At 42.0% G+C, this 21,572-nt stretch overlaps 1 protein-coding gene across 2 annotated transcripts in view; it reads right to left on the reverse strand.

The window, feature by feature from the left end:
- Nucleotides 1-21,572, reverse strand: part of col4a2 (collagen, type IV, alpha 2) — a 101,465-nt gene that overhangs the window by 29,565 nt on the left and 50,328 nt on the right. Inside the window, exons 1-17 of one of the 2 annotated variants that reach the window (XM_058786431.1) lie at nucleotides 19,856-19,959; nucleotides 6,693-6,827; nucleotides 5,966-6,010; nucleotides 5,571-5,687; nucleotides 5,390-5,458; nucleotides 5,200-5,235; nucleotides 5,027-5,080; nucleotides 4,527-4,562; nucleotides 4,356-4,397; nucleotides 4,195-4,263; nucleotides 4,048-4,092; nucleotides 3,667-3,720; nucleotides 3,379-3,414; nucleotides 3,248-3,292; nucleotides 3,099-3,150; nucleotides 2,831-2,941; nucleotides 1,525-1,671 (exon numbers count right to left, since the gene is read on the reverse strand). In XM_058786431.1, the coding sequence (XP_058642414.1) occupies nucleotides 1,525-1,671; nucleotides 2,831-2,941; nucleotides 3,099-3,150; nucleotides 3,248-3,292; nucleotides 3,379-3,414; nucleotides 3,667-3,720; nucleotides 4,048-4,092; nucleotides 4,195-4,263; nucleotides 4,356-4,397; nucleotides 4,527-4,562; nucleotides 5,027-5,080; nucleotides 5,200-5,235; nucleotides 5,390-5,458; nucleotides 5,571-5,687; nucleotides 5,966-6,010; nucleotides 6,693-6,827; nucleotides 19,856-19,876 (1,114 nt within the window). In that variant the 5' untranslated portion in view covers nucleotides 19,877-19,959. Of the gene's footprint in view, nucleotides 1-1,524; nucleotides 1,672-2,830; nucleotides 2,942-3,098; nucleotides 3,151-3,247; nucleotides 3,293-3,378; nucleotides 3,415-3,666; nucleotides 3,721-4,047; nucleotides 4,093-4,194; nucleotides 4,264-4,355; nucleotides 4,398-4,526; nucleotides 4,563-5,026; nucleotides 5,081-5,199; nucleotides 5,236-5,389; nucleotides 5,459-5,570; nucleotides 5,688-5,965; nucleotides 6,011-6,692; nucleotides 6,828-19,855; nucleotides 19,960-21,572 lie in introns of those variants that run through there. The other variant, XM_058786430.1, reaches the window with a different exon arrangement.

Genomic DNA, 21,572 nt, shown 5'->3' on the forward strand with positions numbered 1-21,572 from the left:
TGGTGTTTCTCAGTCATGTGTTTCCCGTCTGCAGTTGGTTCAGAATGCTGCAGCTCGGGTTCTTTATGGGAAGCGCAAGTACGAGTCTATTACGCCTGCCCTGATTTCATTGCATTGGCTGCCAGTCAAATACAGAATTGATTTTAAAATCCTATTGTTTGTCTATAAATCTCTCCATAATCTGGCTCCACAGTACCTATCTGATCTGTTACAACCTTATACTCAGTCAAGAGTACTCAGATCTGCTGATTCTGGTTTGTTGCAAGTCCCTAGGGCACGTCTCAAAAACAGAGGTGATCGTGCCTTTTCTGTTGTTGGCCCCAAGCTGTGGAATAGTCTCCCAATTCATATCAGAACTGCCTCAACATTATCTGTTTTTAAGTCTACTCTTAAAACTTATCTCTTTTCCTTGGCATTTAATATTTTTTGACTTGCTGTGGAATGACTTTATTTTAGTGAATCTCATCCATTTTACATTTTTTGTGTTATAGTCTTGTTTTATTGCTTATAAACTTGTCGACTTGTTTTTGTTTGCATCTGTGAAGCACTTTGGTCGACTTCGGTTGTTTTAAATGTGCTATATAAATAAACGTTGTATTGTATTGTAATATAATAATAATAATAATAATGTTTCTTGAGCAGCAAATCCACACATTAGAATGATTTCTGAAGGATCATGTGACACTGAAGACTGGAGTAATGATGCTGAAAATTCAGCTCTGTCATCACAGGAAAAAAATACATGTGCAAATTGTAATACTACTTCACAATATTATTGTATAAATATGAAAATGCTTTATTAGCATGACTGTGCAAAAGGACATGCTTAATTTAAACTTTACGGTGGCTGCGTCAGAGCCGTAAAGTGCCACAGACACGTGCAGGGTAAAAAGGGGTAACAGATGCATGATGGCAGCACGTAAAATCAGACCGGCACCATCTGCGTTAAAAGCTAGCGTATGGAAGCACTTTGGCTTCAATGAAGTTGAAGGGGGAAAGACCCTGGACAAGTGCCACACTATATATGCAAGTTGTGTCAAGCCAAACTAAAATATTCTGGAAACACAACAAATGTGAGACACCATATTACAGAATATGCTCAAGTCAGTAATAATTTACTAAAGTTTGCTGCTACAGGCACATGTTTCATTTCCCGTTGGTTCTTTTTAACCTTGTTGTTGACTTGCCAAATCACTTCCATTTGTTTTATTCGTGAAGGATCTTGGAGGTAAATTCATTATGGGTCATTCCAGATACTTTGCTTTAGACAGTCAGACAGTGAAAAAAAAAGAAAATCTTTATTTAAACAATACTTAACCAGGTCTCACTGGAAGAAGAGATTAGCGATATGGCATATGTTATTTTCTGGTTAAATAAAGGAAACAAGATCCATCGATAATTGTTTAATCATCGCATTGCAGCCCTCTGAATCATAATCGAATCGAATCGAATCGTGAGGTGCCTATAGAGATTCCCACCCCTAATTTAGTGATGGCACCAGGTTTCATTCTAATTCACACTTACATGATCCCTTGGGTCCAGGTGGTCCAATAAATCCAGGTATCCCATCGGGGCCAGTTGGCCCAGGTTGAGTGGCAGGATTACCAGGTTCTCCAGCTTCACCTTTGGCTCCCTTTGATCCCCGTGGTCCCTCTGGACCCCACAAATCCACTGTGGATCAGAGAAACAATCATATCAGTGAAAGAGTTTGGTTAAAGTAATGACTAATTCCATATGTGTTAAAAAGTTCACTAAAAAATTTGAGGATTTTTTTTATTAATGCCAACCCCATATGACTTTCCTTCTTCTGTGGATGAACAAAAGAAGGTGTTTACATTGTTCTTTCCTATACAAAAAAGGTATACAGAGACCACGGGCTGTCAAGCTCCAAAAACGTCAGAAGAAGCATCATAAAAGTACCATAATGGAAGTCCATATGACTCATGTGTTATAAAAATATTCTAAAGTTTTCATCTCAAACCTGTCAAAAAGACGAGTTTGGCGTTTGATGTCGATGTTGAATTGCTATTGGCCTTGTGTGCAATGTCGCTTATAGTGATACAGCAAGTTTGACAACTACTTAGTGAGAACTAGTGTTGTCAAGATACTACAATTCCTAACTTCGATATGATAACTTAAAAGACATCAATGTTCAATACCATTTTTAATACCACAGGAAAAAAATGGCAAAAGATTAAGGGCAGTAAGTTAAGAGAATACTTTGACTATGGTCAAAATTAAATTATGAATTAAAATTCTGCTGTTGGAAATTATGCAAACATGAAAAAGTATAACTGGCACACATTGCATTCCCAAATGCATGTTAAACTCACAACACATGAAGAGAGTTCACTACATACCTACTGTGAACCGAGTCGTGAAACTGAAAATACCAGAACGCGAGCTAGTGACGCGTTTAAACATGCAACGGTTTATATATATATATATATATATTTTTAAATAAACACACAGCATTGTTTGTCAACTCATTTTGGAGTTATAACAGAGGTGAAATTGCAGCTGTTACTGGTGTAATGTTACTGTGGAAATTGTGTATTGAAGTAATTTTAAATATTCTGAATTCAAAAAATCTATATTTTTGACAACATAAGTGTGAATCAAACTGAGAGTTATGACAGAAGGCAAAACTTTTTCAGTGTAATTTATAATTTTGGGTTATTTGTCTCACAATGGGAATGATATCCAAGCTGTTTTGTTGCATGCAAAGCATGGCATGGTCTAAACTTCTCCTTGTGTTTTAACAGACAGAAGACATACGAGTTCGCACCAACAGATATTGACAGAATTTCCATTTTAGAAAGAAAAATACCTGCTTGTTGTTCAGCGGCAGGGGGGCCTGGAGGACCCAGCAGTCCTTTAGCACCCTTAGGACCAAGATTTCCAATTGGGCCACGCTCTCCAGGAGGTCCTGGAGGACCCACTATATAAACAAGAGAAACAGACGGAAGCAAAGTAAGAAAAATGTTGAGAAACTGGACTGTTTATTGAAAGGACTACTAACTAGGACTATTATTAGGACTACTACAACAGCAGATATTAAACAGCTCTTTTAATCTTTTTTGCATTATTTTTAGTACCTCCAGTATTATCAAAAGGATCTGTAGGCTCTCCAGGTTCCCCTCTGTCTCCCTGTTGAATGATATGCATTTAGGTCATACAACTTTTGATGCAGATTGAACGGTAAGGTATGACAGGATATAGTGCTAAACCAGAAATGGATTCATACCTTGCGGCCAGAATTTCCTGGGAAACCTGGTAGTCCAGTCTCACCCTGTAGAAATGGAGAGAGACTTTAAGAAATGCTTAAGTCCAAACAAATGCCAATGCACTGTTGGGAAAATGATCAAAATGATATACCCCAGGTCCTGGCAAGCCACTTCGTCCTGGGTTTCCCTGTATTTAATAAGAATTGGTTAAATATTTTAGATAAAAATGTAAAATTTGTGTGCATACCCCAAAAAAATGTTCAGATTAGAAAAAAAAACACAAAAACAAAAAAGGTAGATGACCATTTCCTGATGCGCCTGATGAAGACCTAGCTGGTTGATACACTGTGATTGGTTGTAATAAAACCTGCTTTTTTTTTTTTTTGAAAAGTCTTTGCATAGGGTTAATAAAGAGATTTCAGCTCTTGAACAATCATACCCGTTGTCCTGGAAACCCTGACACACCAGTCTCTCCTTTGGTAGATAAATACCCCTGAAATAATTTAAAACACAAAACATTATTATCAAGATACTGCCAAAGTCCCCGTAGGTCCAATCAGTGGCGACACTGCCATCTATTTTCAAGTCACTCCTGTCTATTTCAATGAGGAAAGACCATCTGCAAAACTCGTTACATTTTCATTTCATTACGTTTCTAATATGTGGATTACATTTCAATAACATATTTTATAGGACCATTAAAATCAGACCAAAATTATGCAAAGAAGCATTTTTCAGTGTGATCCAGATATTCCGAACACACTGTAAGGCAGGGTTTGCATTCCAAAAATAAATTTTTGTGTTCAAAAAAGCCACCTACCAAATCTCCTGGTTGACCTTTAGAACCTTTCAAGCCCTTATCACCCTGTTAAAACAAACGAGAGAGATGAAAATTACAGTAGACAGATCATTTGCTCCCCTGAGAGAAAATATTTGTAATATTCTCATGAAATCATGTTCTTCTTGCCTGCCATTCTGGAGGGATTGTACGGATTTGTGAGTAAGGTCCTGGTGGGCCCGTCTCTCCAATCTCCCCCTGTGGTGCAGATATAAAATTCATATGGGTTAACAGTGCAGGTTATAGACCGTGATATTAGTCTGATATAAGACACAAAAAATTTGTCTCACCAACTCTCCTTTCATTCCTTTTATCTTTTTACTGCTTTCACCCTGTACAGAGACAACACATTAACATCAAATAGAAGATGTTTATTTACCAAAGTGATGTAAAGAGGACATATTGGAACATATGCTGTCATAAAACACGAATGTAAATCTTAAACATTTTGTTTTACTTACCTTTTGTCCTTTAACACCTTTAATGCCAGTAGGACCCTAAAGAAAGATAATAAGTAAGTAAAAAGAAGTGATGCTAGGTTTGCAATAAAGCAAGCAGTACTTATATTATTACTAGGGCTGTCAATAGTAATTATTAGTGATTGATTTGGGCTAAGAAATTATGATACTCTAAATACCTAAATCAGTCATTCATTCAACCGATTTGTTAAAATGGCTGAGAAATAAATCAAGTGACTGTCTTTATGAATGGATCCCTGATTCGTTGGCTCACTTGATTTGCTCAAGTTGTTATGCACAACAGTTATGTTTGCATCAATTTTTGTTAGCGAAATTGAGCAAAACCAGACAATACTGCCATATTGTGTTTAAAATTTAGCACAAATGATTTTTTTCCATAAATAATCGCACCAAATTGACAAGTTTCATTGACAGCCATAATTATAATTATAATTATAACTTTTATTATACCAGTAATTTTATTGTGCGTGTCACTAACTCACCAAAGGGCCTTGTAATCCTGGCATTCCTTTGTACCCTGGGTTACCAGTTGGTCCCTGTAAGGGTGAAATGAAATGTTTTAGAAAACACCTTTCCCCTTCACCTTTTCATCCCTTCATCCCTGATGATTCAGTTTCTGTTCTTTCACAAGACAAATGATACAAATCAAACTTACAGCAAATCCTGGAAAACCTGGTGGTCCTGAATCTCCCTGTAATATGTCACAGAATTATGATGCATTTTTTAAAACTAAATCAAATGCATTTACTCAATTTATAGTAAATGTAAACATAATAAAGGGTTAAGGTAAACTAAAACTGGTTTCTGGTATTGTATCCTCTGGTGAAATGTTTAGTACCTCTTACCCTGAATCTTTGCATATAGATCCACAGATCCAAAGGGTCACCCTTCTCTCCCTTCATTCCTGGCCGGCCCTAGAGAATATTATATTTAGAGATAGGCAAGTACACAGAGACAAAGTGATTGAAAGAGAGAAAATAAAAGCACTATGGGTTAGATGATCTATGCATAAATGAATACTCGTACTGATATTCCAGGTCCACCATCGAATCCTGGAAGGCCTGGTGTTCCTGATTCTCCCCGGGTTCCGTTACATCCGTCAGCTCCTGGTTTTCCACGAGACCCAGACGGCCCAGGATGGCCCTGATGAGAGATCAGAATTGAAGACTTGACCAACATATTCTGTTTTACCTTCAGTGAGCCATATTGGGTAAAAAGTCCAAAACTAAGGAAAGGTATTCATGGTATTTGAACTATATTACTGGACAGAAGGTTTGTTTATTCCCATGATTAGTTTTAATAAATGTAGCTATTGTCTTTTATCATACTTATCTTGTTGCCATTTTGTAAAACTCTGCTTCATTTATGCCTAATGACGGCGCTTAACATAATACTGTGGATATAAACAAAATGACACTTACCGGAACTCCATCTGCTCCATTAAACCCTGGAACACCCTCCATTCCCTATAGAAAGCCACAAACACAATAGCATTTCATTACTCTTTAACCCACTCTCAGAACTACTCCTGAGATTGTTTTAAAGAGAATTACAATGAGGCTAAAAATGGCTAAACCTAGAAAAGTTATGTACAGTATCACTGAGACATTGTGTGTATAATTTCTGCTACTAAAATATTTAAACTTTTGCAGCTAGACCTTACGCGACCATCACACTGAATCTAATCAAATACAGTTAATAATACAATCTAATCAAAACTAAGAATATAAAGTAAAAATGACCAATTTGAACTAAAATGTTATTCTCGTAACAATGTTATTCTTCTGTAAAATGCACGGTTATGAATAATTATGTCTGAAATATATATTTTATAATTATCACATTATTTACATTGATTAGCCTTATAAAACCTATGCTTTGCTTTCAAACTTATCAATGGTCATTTATTTTGTGTGGATATATTCAAACATTCATTATTCATTCATTTTATCAAGGTGAATAAGCAGAAGGTAACAGCTGCTTCACGACGATCTGAAATTTCAACGCAACTGCCATTAGGAAGCAAAAAGATTGTCAATCATACGTGAATGCTGGAGATAATGAAAAGGTAGCTTAAATTCCATCTAAACCTATTGTTTTAAGATCTTACATAACATCAGAAGTGGAGAGCAGGACAGAGAGACTCACCACACTTCCTTTTGGACCCATAATGCCTCCTCTGCCATGGTCTCCTTTCTCTCCTTTAGTGCCCTGGAGACCAGGGTCCCCCAGTCGGCCGTTAGGGCCTGTGGGCCCCTGGGGACCAAGAGGTCCAGGTAATCCCTGCAGTTCACATACAGAAATTTACAAATTAGTTTAAATGACATACAGATTTGAAAAAGATAAAAGTTGGTGCGTTTACAGTCATCAATCATGAGGAACATAAAATACACAAGTTATAATACACGTGTTAAACTCTGGTCCTGGAGGACAACTGTCCTGCAGAGTTTAGCTCCAAACAGCTCCAAAACACTTGCCTGGAAGTTTCTAGTAATCCTGAAGATTGATTGAATAGCTGGGTGTTTAATTAAGGTTGAAGCTAAACACCTCTATGAATGTAGACTGACATTTACACTTATAGACCACAAAGAAGCAGCTCACTTAGTGATCATAGCTTGTGTCATTGAATTTTATTTATTTTTTTAAATGTAATACCTGATTTTTAAAAATAATTAATAAAGCATAATAAGTGAAACATAAAATAACAGTAATGTACTTTTTACTGAAACATTACCAGAAATGTCACCTACTCATTATTTTTTGTAAAGATTAAGGTTAATAATTATAGCAGTGAATTTCATTGTGAAGTTACATTTTAAAACATGACCACTAGATGGCAAACTCTGCTAACAATTTTTAAAAGCTCTATAGCGCCATCCAGTGCTCTCATCACCACATCACACATACATTTTAAGTGTATGACAAGTTGTGAAGAAAACATGCAGAGTTTTTTTATTTAGGTTTAATTATTTGCTGTTCCTTGACTTGATCTGAACTCTTTGAGCCAAAACATGCTCCATTCAAACATTTGCCTGATGTATACAAATATTCTAACTATGTACAAAAAAAGCCATTTGTACATGTTGTACTTTAAAAGAACTGTGCTATTAGATGTGTGTTATGGATTATGCCCTCTTGTGGATCTGTGGACCTGTTTGCTTCATAACCAAAAGCAATTAATGCTGATCAAATGAAATTTCTCAGTGCAGTGCCTAATGGAAAAGGACAAGGCTTGTGTTTGTGTTTATGTCTAGAGATTTGCAGTGAACAAACCAAGTTCTGATAGGACAGATTGATAAACAGACGCCCTGCTGTCTAGTGCACATTTAAACCCCCTGCCCCTAATCCACAGTCAGCCAACTGATCTGAGATCCTGTTAAGAGTGAAGGAGAAGAACATGAAGGATGAACTCCATCTGATCAAAGAAAGTACTATGTACTGGATGCCATTCACACAGAGCACATCTACGTCAGCAAAGCATAAAACAACATCCCAGGTTAAGAGAGGCATCCGGGTAGTGTGCTGGTTATTTGAAAATATTTGAAGACACTGATTGAGCGTTGCATGATAAGTATGGAGGTCTAAGATGTGGAATATGGAATAATGTTTATGGAAATTCAGCCAAGTATGCATATTTAATAACAGAACCTAACGGGGGTACTTCAGACATTATTGGTCAGTCAGTGTTTTTAAAATAAAATAAGACTAACACTAAAAGTTACTTAAAAATAAAATTATTTAATTTACTTAACATCAATTTACAATAGTCTCTATGCCAACGTCTTTTTAGATTGCTTAGTGTCTGTTGCACTGATTTATATGTGGGTTTTTAGGCTCATGAAGATTAATCATGTTACTGCATTTACCCAAAATAATTTGCAGAAATTTAAACTAAGTTTTTACCCATTCGTTGTCGTTATGGGTTTTAAAAAATGTTTTCCAATTTCTGTTTCCACAGACTTTTAATGTTGTGGAAACAGTGAGTGGTTTTTTGAGCGCAATTTTATTATGATAAATTATGTGTAAGGTTTGTACGCCAACTCTAAGAAACACATGGCAACGCAAGCCATTTTTAACAGAGGAGTTGAAGAGCTTTCAAAAAGTGGTGGGGACAAATCCAGCCTTGGCAAAAAGTGGCTGGGACATGTCCCACCTGTTCATCCATAAATTACGCATATTCAGACAGACGGACAGGTCCAAAAGTGTGGTGCCAGATTACAGCCAAGAACAAAACTTGTAGTTTTAGGTTTTTATGAAGAGGGCCGGGTGAAACATCAGTCAAGCAAAGGTGCACCGTGTGAGATATGTGTTTTGTAGCTCTGGAAGTCAATTATTTTGACCTCTGAATTCACAGTTCTGGCTACCGTTTAAGCTGAGCTAGTGTGAAGCTGAATATTACACAGCACCGTATACTGCCTGTCCTTCAAATAGTAAATGAAACCTGCCTTATTCCACAGTAAACATTCCAATAAATGCAGTTGATATTTCCCAAAAGTGGTTCTAGAAACATAAGACATCTCTCAGGAAAATAGACACAATACAGTATATTACAAACAATTCATAGTTTCTGCAAAACTCCAAGGATCATTAAAAAAAAAAAAGAAAAAGAAAAAAAAAATTCTTGACTATGCAACTTATTACCATGGAAATGGGGCATGAGGACTGTCTCAATTCCATGGAGAAAGAACTTAACTGATAAATCAACTAAAATAGAATGTCTACTGAGCATCCACAACTCCACAAGTCTGAGACAAAAATGATGATCATGTTCCCTTTCAGTCGGTCACTCCGAGTCCCGACGAATTGGGATCTCGCCAGAGAGACCAATCCACTTCGAGTGTAACTAAACGAGCCAATGGACATTGGCATGCGATCATTGCATCCAGCTGCCGCTGATCACAGCGTGAGTATAAGAGGCAGCGGGTGCACCGCATTAATTCATCCTTTCGCTTCGGAGCCGAGCGGCGGTGAATCACTGTTGCTCTCCTATCCTGCGAGTGAGAAGAGCGAGCGAGTGTGGGCGTTACAGCGCAGCAGCGGTGGTCGCGGTCTCACGGGAGAAGAGGTCGATTCCCGTGAGGACAGTCACACTAGGAGTGTGTGGTGGCCAACTCCCTTGCGTGCTTCAGCACTTAATAAAGAGCAAATTTCTCTAAAAGAGCAACACAGGTCTTTTTTAAAGATGTCTTATCACCCGTGCGTTTCTGGGTGTGGTCGTTTCCTGGCGCCTCAGGACGGTCACGATCGCTGCCTCACGTGTCTGGGCATTCAGCACGCTGAGGAAGCTTTCGTGGATGGTTCATGTTCTTCTTGTGGGGACATGACCATCTCGGAGTTGCATAATAGACTCCGCTATGTCAAACATGGCGGTGTCCCTCTGCCTCTGCTGCGATCCAGCGTTCGTTCCTGGAGCGGCGCAGGTATCCAGGCATGCTGTCGTATTCACAGATGCCTCGGCCACTGGCTGGGGAGCCACGTACAATGGGCACGCAGTGTCAGGGGTGTGGATGGGTCCCCAACTGCGTTGGCATATCAATTGCCTCGAGTTGCTGGCAGTACGCCTTGCCTTGAGTCGCCTCAGAGGGCGCCTTCGGGGCAAGGACGTTCTGGTCCATACGGACAACACTGCAACCGTTGCGTATATATCAACCGGCAAGGCGATTTACGCTCCCGTCGCATGTCGCAACTCGCCCGCCACCTCCTCCTCTGGAGTCAGAAGCATCTGAGGTCCCTTCGTGCCATCCACATCCCAGGAGTGTTCAATCAGGCGGCCGACGAGCAGTCTCGAGCGGCACTCCCTGGGGAGTGGAGACTCCATCCCCAGGCGGTCCAGCTGATTTGGAGTCGGTTCGGAGTTGCTCAGGTAGACCTGTTTGCATCTCCAGAAACCACCCACTGCCAGTGGTTCTACTCCCTGTCCTAGGCAACTCTCGGCACGGACGCACTGGCACACAGCTGGCCCCAGGGCCTGTGCAAATATGCGTTCCCCCCAGTGAGCCTGCTAGCACATACACTGTGCAAGATCAGGGAGGATGAGGAGCAGGTCTTGTTAGTGGCTCCATATTGGCCCAACAGGACCTGGTTCCCGGAACTCATGCTCCTCGCGACAGCCCCTCCCTGGCCGATTCCTCTGAGGAAGGATCTGCTTTCTGAGAGACGGGGCACCCTCTGGCATCCACGTCCAGACTTGTGGAAACTCCATGTGTGGTCCCTGGACGGGACGCGGAGGTTCTAGGTGATCTGCCCCAGGAGGTAGCTCTCACTATCGCTTTAGCACGAGCACTGTCCACAAGACGGGCCTATGCGCTGAAGTGGAACCTGTTTGTCGAATGGTGTTCCTCTCACCGTGAGGACCCCCGGAGATGTTCGATCAGAGCTGTGCTTTCCTTTTTGCAACAAGGGTTGGAGCGTAGGCTGTCCCCCTCCACCCTTAAGGTTTATGTTGCTGCTATTTCAACTGCAAGGATCATCGGTGCCCCCCTCCCCTCCATCCTGGATATTTTCCTCACACGATGCTCCAGCAAAGCCAATAGTATCGTTAAGGACTCCACACACCCCTCCCACAGTCTCTTCCAGCTCCTACCATCAGGAAGACGGTACCGGAGCATCAGAGCCCGCTCTGCCAGACTGCTCAACAGCTTTTTCCCCCAGGCTGTGAGAGCCCTGAACTCAAATCACCCCGCCTCTCTGAACCCCCATACAAACCCCTACCTCCTGTAACATGTAACGTGCAATTCAAGTGTGCTACACACAGGTGAGTGGGCCTGTACAAACCACCTGTAGTAGCACACTCTCCTCCTCTATGCGCACTAGTCACTTTTCACACACACTGCTGTGTGTACACAAATCCCACAAAAATAACTCAGTAATATATGTATGTTTACATGATCATGCACTACAAATCCTCCTGCACTGTTCCCCAGACAGCTGCTTGAACTCAATGTTTCTCCTTGCACATGTACAGTATTTATCTGAAGCATTCGTATAGTTTGTATTTTTTAGTTTGTATAGGTACTTTTTATAGATAGTATATTTATAGTCAAAATCTATCAGTAGGATAGTTGTGTATAGGTTTATATTGTCTTACTCCATTGTTGTATGCCTGTATTTATGTAGCACCGTGGTCCTGTGAGGCACGACATTTTGTTCCACTGTATGCCCCCGCATGTAGCGGAATGACAATAAAGCTCAACTTGACTTGACTTGACTTGACTTTATTTCCGCTCACCACGACCCCGTAGAGGGGAGGCCGGTGGGGAAGCACGATCTGGTTGTCAGGTTTCTTAGGGGGGCTAGGAGGTTAAACCCTCCTAGGCCTCCCTCCCTACCCTCTTGGGATTTGGCATTGGTGCTAAGAGCCCTACAAACTGCCCCCTTCGAGCCTTTGCAGTCAGTCGAGTTGAAGTTTCTCTCTATGAAAACCCTACTCCTGACTGCGTTGGCCTCGATCAAGAGGGTTGGGGACCTGCAGGCATTTTCGGTCGACGAATCGTGCCTTGAGTTTGGGCCGGCTGACTCCAGTGCAACACTGAGGCCCCGGCCCGGCTATGTGCCCAAGGTTCCTACCTCTCCCTTCAGGGACCAGGTAGTGAACCTGCAAGCACTGCCCCTGGAGGAGGCAGACGCAGCCCTAGCTTTGCTCTGTCCTGTACGCGCACTGCGACAGTATGTGGATAGAACTCAGAGCTTCAGGACCTCAGAACAGCTATTTGTCTGTTACGGAGGACATCAGAAGGGGAAGGCTGTCTCCAAGCAGAGGATAGCCCACTGGATAGTGGATGCCATCACCTTGGCCTATGGAGCACAAGGTGTGCCCTGCCCGCTCAGGTTGTGTGCTCACTCCACTAGGGGTGTCGCATCGTCCTGGGCGCTGGCTCGTGGTGCCTCGCTAGCAGACATCTGTAGAGCTGCGGGTTGGGCAACTCCTAACACGTTCGCTAGGTTTTATAGCCTACGTGTCGAACCGGTTTCCTCCTGTGTTCTCACCTCAAACGGGTATTGGCACTGAGAGGCCCGGCTCAGAGTCGGCTTGCGGCGTTCTTTCACCTAATTCTCCAGAGAGTTCCTTAACCAGGCAAACCCTGTCGAGTCCTCTAGCACTCCGGCGTCCGGATGTGGCAGAGCGTCCGGCGCCAGGCCTTTCAGCCAATGAATTCGTGAAATCTGATGTGAGGCTAGTGCCCATATGAGAGACCCTGCCGGGATCCCATATGTGTATTCCACGGTATGCTTATTAGAGCCGTGTTTCCCCTGGCAGACCACGTTCTGCCATCTCTAATGATGCAGCCTGTGCCATCTCAGAGACTTCCATGTGCAATAGGGCCCTACGGGGTTACTTCACATGTCTAAATGCCACTTAACCCCCTCGGGGAGGAGGTGACTCCGCAGTGTGCCTCTTCCAAATGGAAGGGCACGCTTCCCAGTGTTATCCAAGTCCTACTGTCTGGGTTGTCCAAGGAACAAAAGTAGTTGACCTTCTCTGTGTAGAGCCCGGTCCTATCGTCTGCCTTATAGGAAGGATCAGGAGGCCTACACAGAGCACTGGAAGGGGCAGCTCCTGTGGCGTTTTGGTAGGGATCCCAATTCGTCGGTCATCCGACGTGACTCGGAGTGACCGACTGAAAGGGAACGTCTCGGTTACGTATGTAACCCTCGTTCCCTGAAGAAGGGAACGGAGACGTCACGTCCCGTCGCCACAGTCGCTGTACCACCGCTGAGCGGCCAGGTCACAAGTACCATCGCCCCTTCTGCCAAATATATTATGTACATTTACAAAATACACCAGATATATGGCCCATTAAGTATGAATTGCCTAACAGTCTACGGTTTGTTTTGACATGTTGTAGCAACATTTTAGTAATGACCCAAATTTCCTAGGCAAATGCCTGGCAACAATCTAGCAAAGACCTAGAAAATCACATTATTTTTGAGAGTAAATACAAACTTCCTGTGTAATGCCCTCCAGTGCATGTTTTTACCCCACCGTGTCTTTGATATGCTCTATTTGTGAATATATTATCTGTTGGTAGTTTTTGGCAAAATAAAGCATTACCGTATCTGGGTTTAGTCTATACACAAGTCACAGTCATTGAAAATATAACAAAGTTTACTAATGTTACTCCATGGCCACTGCCCAGCTGTCTTACAAATTTTCTTCCCCCCATTTTTCCACACATGCAAAATGATCGTTTTCCTGCAGGACTTTAAGGTAACAACATTTTTTTAAATTTTATTTCCTGGGCCATCACAAGTGGCGAGGCCATTCCCTGCTGGCCTTTCCATGTCCTGTCCCCTACTATGTGTCTTCCTGATTTCTTGACCCATTTTTCTGTTCTGTTCAACAGGATAAAACCCTGCTGTGCCCTAGAGAACCAGCAGACTTATATAAATATAGCAATATAAAGAAGAAAAAACTAAAGCGCTTTCACCACTGGTCTCTGTTGAACTCTGCATATTTGTGCCTTATTACAAATTGAAGGTAATATTTAAATTATATTTCAACATGTCAGCTGTAAAACAGTTTAGGCTCAGTAATTTTTAATTTTTTTTTTTTTTGAAAGAAATGTATTCGGCAAGGATGCGTTAGATTGATCAAAAGTGATGAAAAATACATTTATTATGTTAAAAAATATTTATATTTCAGACAAATCATGTTCTTTTGAACTTTCTTACAGAATTTTTAAAAAATGCATCATAATTTCGACACAGAATTGAAACAAATATGCAATAATATTAATGTTTTTACTATATTTTTGATTAAAATAAATCCAGCCTTGGTGAGCATAAGTGACTTTATGTTTCAAAACCATGAAAAAAAAAAAAATCATACCAACCTCAAACTTTTGAACAGCAATGTGTGTCATGGCTCTTGAGGCCTTAGCAGTAATAGAACTGGCAACGGTCTTTATAACATGTACATTAAGTGAAATGAGCTAGTCATGATGATAGACAAGCATGAGCACTGGCAGTCTGCAGTACTTAAATCTGATTTGAATTCTTGGCACACGACACAGCAAATGCACTCAGATGGAAAGGTTCTTGGCCCAAGTCCTATCAATCACAGATTAGTGTGAATGCGTAGAAGCGTGTGTTCATGTGGAGCCGTAACCTTCCATGCATCTGCATAAACACAGTCAGATTAAGCCCATGTCTCTGATTAACTCCACCTCAAGGTGGAGTTTGGGTCTCTCAGGGTCTCTGAAGCGTTTTTTATTTGTTCACTTCAATCATCTGGCATTGCTTTTGCAGATGCGCATCTGCTTGCAAAAGAGAAGATGAAACGTCCTTCAACCCTGCTGATTGCATTATGTCTCATATCTGTCCTGTCTCATCATACTAGTGCAAATGCTAATGAAGAGTGAACAGCCCAACTCAGAATTGACAAAAGACAAGAAATAATGGTGACGTGAAAAGTTACACTGTTTTAGGGAGAAAATGATGCCAATATCTTTTTAATATTTCCCTTGTTATGTTTTATTGTTGTTTTGATCTTCATGACCACAAAAGGTATTTTTTGGATAAAAATTTAGTAAAGGTACCAATTCTCAGTATTAACTAGTTGCTTATTAGCATGCCTATTATTAACATATTGGCTATTTATTAGTATTTATAAAGCACTTATTCTGCATGACCATGTTCTACATCCCTAATCTTACCCAATACCTAAACTTAACAACTACCTTACTATTAATAAGCAGCAAACTGGGAGTTTATTGAGGCAAAAGTTGTAGTTAATGGTTTGTTAATGGCAAGAATAGGACCTTAAAATAAAGTGTGACCATTTTCTTTTTTTTTAAGAATTATACTTTGTGAAACTATAAAATAGCTTTATGTGATGAACAACCTAAACTGAATTCGGTTTTGACTTCAAATCTGGTATGGCACATCTAAAGGTACCATATTTAAATTTTGAAGTGAATTTCAATGATTTTTTAAAGTGAATTTATGATCTTAAGTGAATAATGACTGTCTATCTGTCACAAAAACTATTGTATGGCTTCAGAAGACTTGGAATATAGTGCACATGTTTTAAGGACTACCTTTTTACCTTTGTATAGTTTTTTTTTTTTTTTTTTTTAAGCTTGAAAGCTCCATTATATAAAACAGATTATACTTCAGAATGTTACTGTTTTTTTTTTATTCTTATTATTATTTTTTTTCTTTTTGTTTTTGTTTTACACAGAATAATGTGGGTAGACAAGAGCCAGAAACAGGGCAACAATAAGTCTAAAAAATATAATAAGGCAATTAGGGCAAACGCAAGTCTAAAAGTCTAAAATGAAGGAACTGGAGAGTGCACCTAAAAGGCCTTTAATGAATTTAGAAAAAAACACAAACAGATATCGCTCTAAGTGTACATTTGTGTGTGGAGGAAATGAGCGATTAGTCATTAGTTTAAGTCACTGACAGGTCCTGGGTGTGCCAGGTGAGAGTTAAACTCTCCCAGGGTTCTCCAGTTCAGAGTGGAGCCATAAAACGTACAGGTCATTTCCTGTTTCTCTCACCCTCTGCTGCTGCCTCACACCATCACTTCCTCTCTGCATTCATCTCCTGCTTTTTGTTTTTTGCTCCTTTCTTTTCACTGCATTTCTCTCCAAGATAAATTAGTTTAAATTCTGTTTATAAATCTGCTGACCCTGTTGGCCTTAACAAAATAAATCCTTCTTGAACTTTTCCATATTTCCCATCTTCCTATGTACCCCCCTTCCCACCTTCACTGAGTGTGACAGTAATGCCACATTTAAAGTGTTAAGTGTCTCCTCAACTCCTCCATTACCTCATCACCCAAAAATCTGTAGGAAAAAAAAACAGGAGACACGGAAGAGTTGAGAAGGTAGTAGAGGAATAAATTTATCAGCAGTCATTTATATTAATGCTTGTGTCTGTAACTAAAGAAGATGCATAGAAGGACGATACTGGCTTATAGACAATATACATATATATGATTTCATGTTGACTAAAGGCAGCTAAATGTTTTTTTTGTTTTGTTTTTTTAAAATGTCTTTTCTTATAACCCATTGCCTTTTGTCCTTGTATTAAAACTCATTAAAATGCATTATATATATATATTTTTATTTTTTTTTCTGAAAAAAAGATTAGGGTACAAGAATTGGGGAATTACACTGCTAATCTGATATTATGTGCCAAACTCTTAAAACAGCTCAGAGCTTTCATCTTTGCGTGCTATGGCCTCTAATATGAATGATGCGCTATGCAGGTTAGTACAGCATAGCGGTACATGTAATCATGCAAGAGAGAAAACAGCTAGACCTGGTGGTGTAGAAGACAATGTGAGCTGTCCTTCACAATGCCCTGGGCCTTTCTTCTGCTCTGCTGTTCATAGTATGAAATATGAATCTAGACTTTACAGGCCCACTGCAGTGAATTTAGAGCAGATGTTTACAATGGTCTGAAAACAGATGATGTTCTTAGTTGTAAGAGATATGAAATAGTAGACAATGAAGAAAGAATACTGTTTCTCTCCTTCTCTCTATATGTTATGAAAAAGTTTGGGGTTAGTAAGATTTATTTATTTATTTATTTATTTTTAATTTTACATATTATTTATTTATTTTATTTTATTCAGTAATGAAGCATTACATTTATCAAAAGTGGCAGAAAAGACATTTATAATGTTAAAAAAGTTATATTTAAAATAAATGCTGTTATTTTGAAATTTCTATTCATCAAAGCATCCTGAAAAAAATGCATCACAGTTTCAACACTGATTATATTACAGTTTTCAACATTGACAATATTAAGAAATCTTTCATTTGCACCAAATCAGCTTATTAGAATGATTTCTGAAGGATCATGTGCCATTGAAGACTGGAGTAATACTGTTGAAAATGCAGCTTTATAGAAACAAATAATTGTAGGCTAACTGTAATAATTAGTGCTGTCAAACGATTATTAATCGCATCCAAAATAAAAGTTTTTGTTTACATAGTATATGAGTGTGTACTGTGTATATTTATTATGTATATATAAATACAAACACATGCATTTATATATTTAAGAAAAATATGTTATGTTTATATATTAAATATATTTATATATAATATAAAACATAATATAAATATATATACATGCAAATATTTTCAAAATATATACTGTGTGTGCATTTATATATACATAATAAATAAACACAGTACACATACATATATTATATAAACAAAAACGTTTATTTTGGATGTGATTAATTGTAATTAATCGTTTGACAGCACTAGTAATAATATTTCACAATCTCACTGTTTTTACTGTGTTTCAATCAAATAAATGTAGACTTTCATAGGTGCCCATGATCTAAAGGTCACGTGCTTCTGAATCAGCTCTGAGAAGTTGACTCAGGAAACAGGAAACACTATGAGAGTAAAGTCAGGAAGCCCAGACAAATGCCTAAACACCTGTGGTGCGTACCCCAGAACTTACCTGTTAGGGGCCGGGCCTCCTGGACCCAGGGTAGAGCTCAAAGGCTTGGAATCAGATTAGCAGAGATTCCTTTAAGGGGATACGACCAAGCGCCTAGGATAGTAACTAGGCCTTGGCCTGTCACCCAGGGGCTACTGCTTGCTCTGCATGAGCTCGCTGAAGGAATTGTCTCAACAGATCCTTGGTAGCAACACCATGTTCAAGTCAGTATCACTGGGGATACATAGGTAGATTGGGGCCCAAGGTGAAAACCGGGACCTGACCGATTCAAAGAAAGGGCACGAAGCCGCAGCGCGTAACCCATACCATACAGGATTTTTAGAAAGATCGCAAAACACTTGGTGTGCTATCTTACCACAACGTGGCTTTCAGAAAGTGCACAGAGACTAGCGTGCGCACTCACCATAACATGGATTTGAAACACCGTTCTGGAGAGCGGAGAACCCAACTCTCAGCATGAGAGGGGACTCAGACGCTCAGAAGGGAGCGGCATGCTCATAGGTGACCCTCTATGGCGAGGGGAGCAATGCTAGCTCGACCAACAACATAGCTCGGGAGAGCGGAGAACCCAACTCTCAGCATGAGAGGGAACTCAGACGCTCAGAAGGGAGCGGCGTGCTCATAGGTGACCCTCTATGATGAGGGGAGCAACGTCAGCTTGACCCACAAGGAGAGCATATGGGACACAGAGCTCTGGGGAGCGGAGAACCCACATCTCAGCATGAGAGGGAACTCAGACGCTCAGAAGGGAGCGGCATGCTCATAGGTGACCCTCTATGATGAGGGGAGCAATGCTAACTCTACCAACAAGGAGAGCAACCCAACAGGGAGGCAAGAGAGGCCTAACAACCTGAGGCTGCTGATGACAGAGCTCTGGAGAGCGGAGAACTCAACTCTCAGCATGAGAGGGATCTCATACACTCAAATGGGAGCGGCATGCTCATAGGTGACCCTCAATGGTGAGGGAGCGATGCTAGCTCGACCAACAACATAGCTCGGGAGGCGGAGAACCCAACTATCAGCATGAGAGGGAACTCAGGCGCTCAGAAGGGAGCGGCGTGCTCATAGGTGACCCTCTATGATGAGGGGAGCAACGTCAGCTTGACCCACAAGGAGAGCATATGGGACACAGAGCTCTAGGGGAGCGGAGAACCCACATCTCAGCATGAGAGGGAACTCAGACGCTCAGAAGGGAGCGGCATGCTCATAGGTGACCCTCTATGATGAGGGGAGCAATGCTAACTCTACCAACAAGGAGAGCAACCCAACAGGGAGGCAAGAGAGGCCTAACAACCTGAGGCTGCTGATGACAGAGCTCTGGAGAGCGGAGAACTCAACTCTCAGCATGAGAGGATCTCATACACTCAAATGGGAGCGGCATGCTCATAGGTGACCCTCAATGGTGAGGGGAGCGATGCTAGCTCGACCAATAACATAGCTCTGGAGAGCGGAGAACTCAACTCTCAGCATGAGAGGGATCTCATACACTCAAATGGGAGCGGCATGCTCATAGGTGACCCTCAATGGTGATGGGAGCAATGCCAGCTCGACCAACAAGGAGAGCAAAGGGCCGAATGACAGAACTCTGGAAAGCGACCACTGGCCTAAAACCGTAAGCCCTCCAGAGAAGCTGCCACACAAAACTTCTGGGCTCTATACTTAAACCCTAGCAGGGAGACGACACTCTAGGCAAGGGCTCAGGAGATTGCTACTTAAAACCCTCGGAAGGGGAGCAGTCTCTAAGCTAATACATATATATCCTCAGATAGCTCTGCACCTTCTCAACCAAAGAAACTGAAGTAAAAAGACCCACAGGTCCTGGAACTGCAGTGTTGCAAGTGTGGAACACATAAATACCAGTAAAACTGGATCGTACTCACCCATCCATGGTTCCTGCGCATGAGATCAGTCCCGGAGGCGAACCAAGAGTCGGGTCCAGACCATCAGTAAGGTAGTTTCTATGAAACATAGAACTTAACCAAAACATCATAAGTCCAGCATAGAGACTGCAATGATTTTAAAGCGCAGGTTTCTATCTTGGTCCCCACCCAACGTCGGTCAGGTGGAATAAAACGGTGGTTGCAGGGGAATTAGAGAGGGGAAGATAAGGGCAGATGACAGGCCCCCCGAGGAAAGGGAGTAGATGTTCAATTCGTACTGGTCCGGACGAGAGCATTGAGAACGCTTCGTCTGGATCACCTCCCTCAGGTCTTGCCTACCTCTCTTTGACCCGCGCCTCCCTCTAGCCCTACCCGCAGGCGGGGGAGGGGCACGAGTCGCGACACTAGCCTTCTGTGCCCATCTCTGATCCCCAGATGGAGATGGGCCAGGACCCCTGCGTTGTTCGGGCTCAGACCTGGACCTTCTTGGAATGAAGGTTTTGAAGGCCGCTGAGCGCGCCTTCGCCTCCCTAAATTTCTCGAACACCGTCTCGACGGAGGTACCGAAAAGCTCGGAAGGTGAGACTGGAGCATCGAGAAGAAAGCCCTTCTCTTTCTTCCCAACATCTGCCAGATTCACCCACAGATGTCTCTCCGTTACCACCATGGCCGCCATAGACCTGCCCATGGTCAGTGGTGGCCTGCTTAGTAGCACAGAGAGCCAAATCCGTGGTGCGGCGCAGCTCAGCTACTTCATCAGGTGACAAGCCCTGACCCTTATCCAGGTCCTTCAGCAGATCAGCCTGGTATGCCTGAAGCACCGCCATCGTGTGCAACGAAGCAACAGCCTGACCTGCTGCTGCGTATGCCCTGCCATTTAAGCGAGATGTTTCCTGAAGGGGCTTAGATGGCAAGGAGGGAGCCTTGAGAGAGGATGTCTCGCCCACAGAGAGATAGCTGGCCAGCGTCTCTTCCACAGGGGGCATCCCCTCATAGCCGTTTTCACGCATCCCCTCAATGTTAGCATAACTGGTATGCTGAAACCTATGAATGCGAGAGGAAAACGGCTTTTTCCATTCCCTCTCAACCTCTGCATGGAGATCAGGAAGAAATGGAAGGCTCACTCGAGCTGGGGGGCTATGGCCAGAAAGATAACGCTCATCGAGACGACCCCGCGGCGCCACCATCTTGGCCCGCTTCCACGGCAAGTCAAGCCTCGCCGTGGCGCGTTCCATAACCTTCAACAGTTCGTCATACACAGGGCAGGAGGATTGAGAGGGCTCAGTCTCAACTTCTTCGCCCTCAGACATCTCCTGCTCTTCCTGGGCATAACCCAGCAGAGCACTAGCCGCTGGATCAGATGATGTCAGAGAGATTGCATCATCGTCATCCAGCGACTCACTCTCGTTCGTGGCTGACGAGCGAGAAGGAAAGCCCCCTCTCTAACTCACGAGCCAGCTCCGCCTGCGAGCCCCACGAGCTCATTATCCTCCGTGCCTCAGCAGCAGTGGGTCTTGAGCCGCGGGAAGCAGACGGCTGTCCCTCCTTCCTCAAAAAGAGAGACAGACGAGAGCGGAGCTTTCTCATAGAAGAAAGCTCACAGTGCACGCAGATTGCCCCCTCGAGCACATTGCGTGCGTGCTCCTCGCCCAAACAAAAGACGCAAAGATCGCGTGTGTCATCAGGTGTCAAATAATGAGGACACGGATGAACACAT

Source organism: Onychostoma macrolepis, chromosome 09, assembly GCF_012432095.1.
Source record: "Onychostoma macrolepis isolate SWU-2019 chromosome 09, ASM1243209v1, whole genome shotgun sequence".
In the NCBI taxonomy this organism is placed as follows: domain Eukaryota; kingdom Metazoa; phylum Chordata; class Actinopteri; order Cypriniformes; family Cyprinidae; genus Onychostoma; species Onychostoma macrolepis.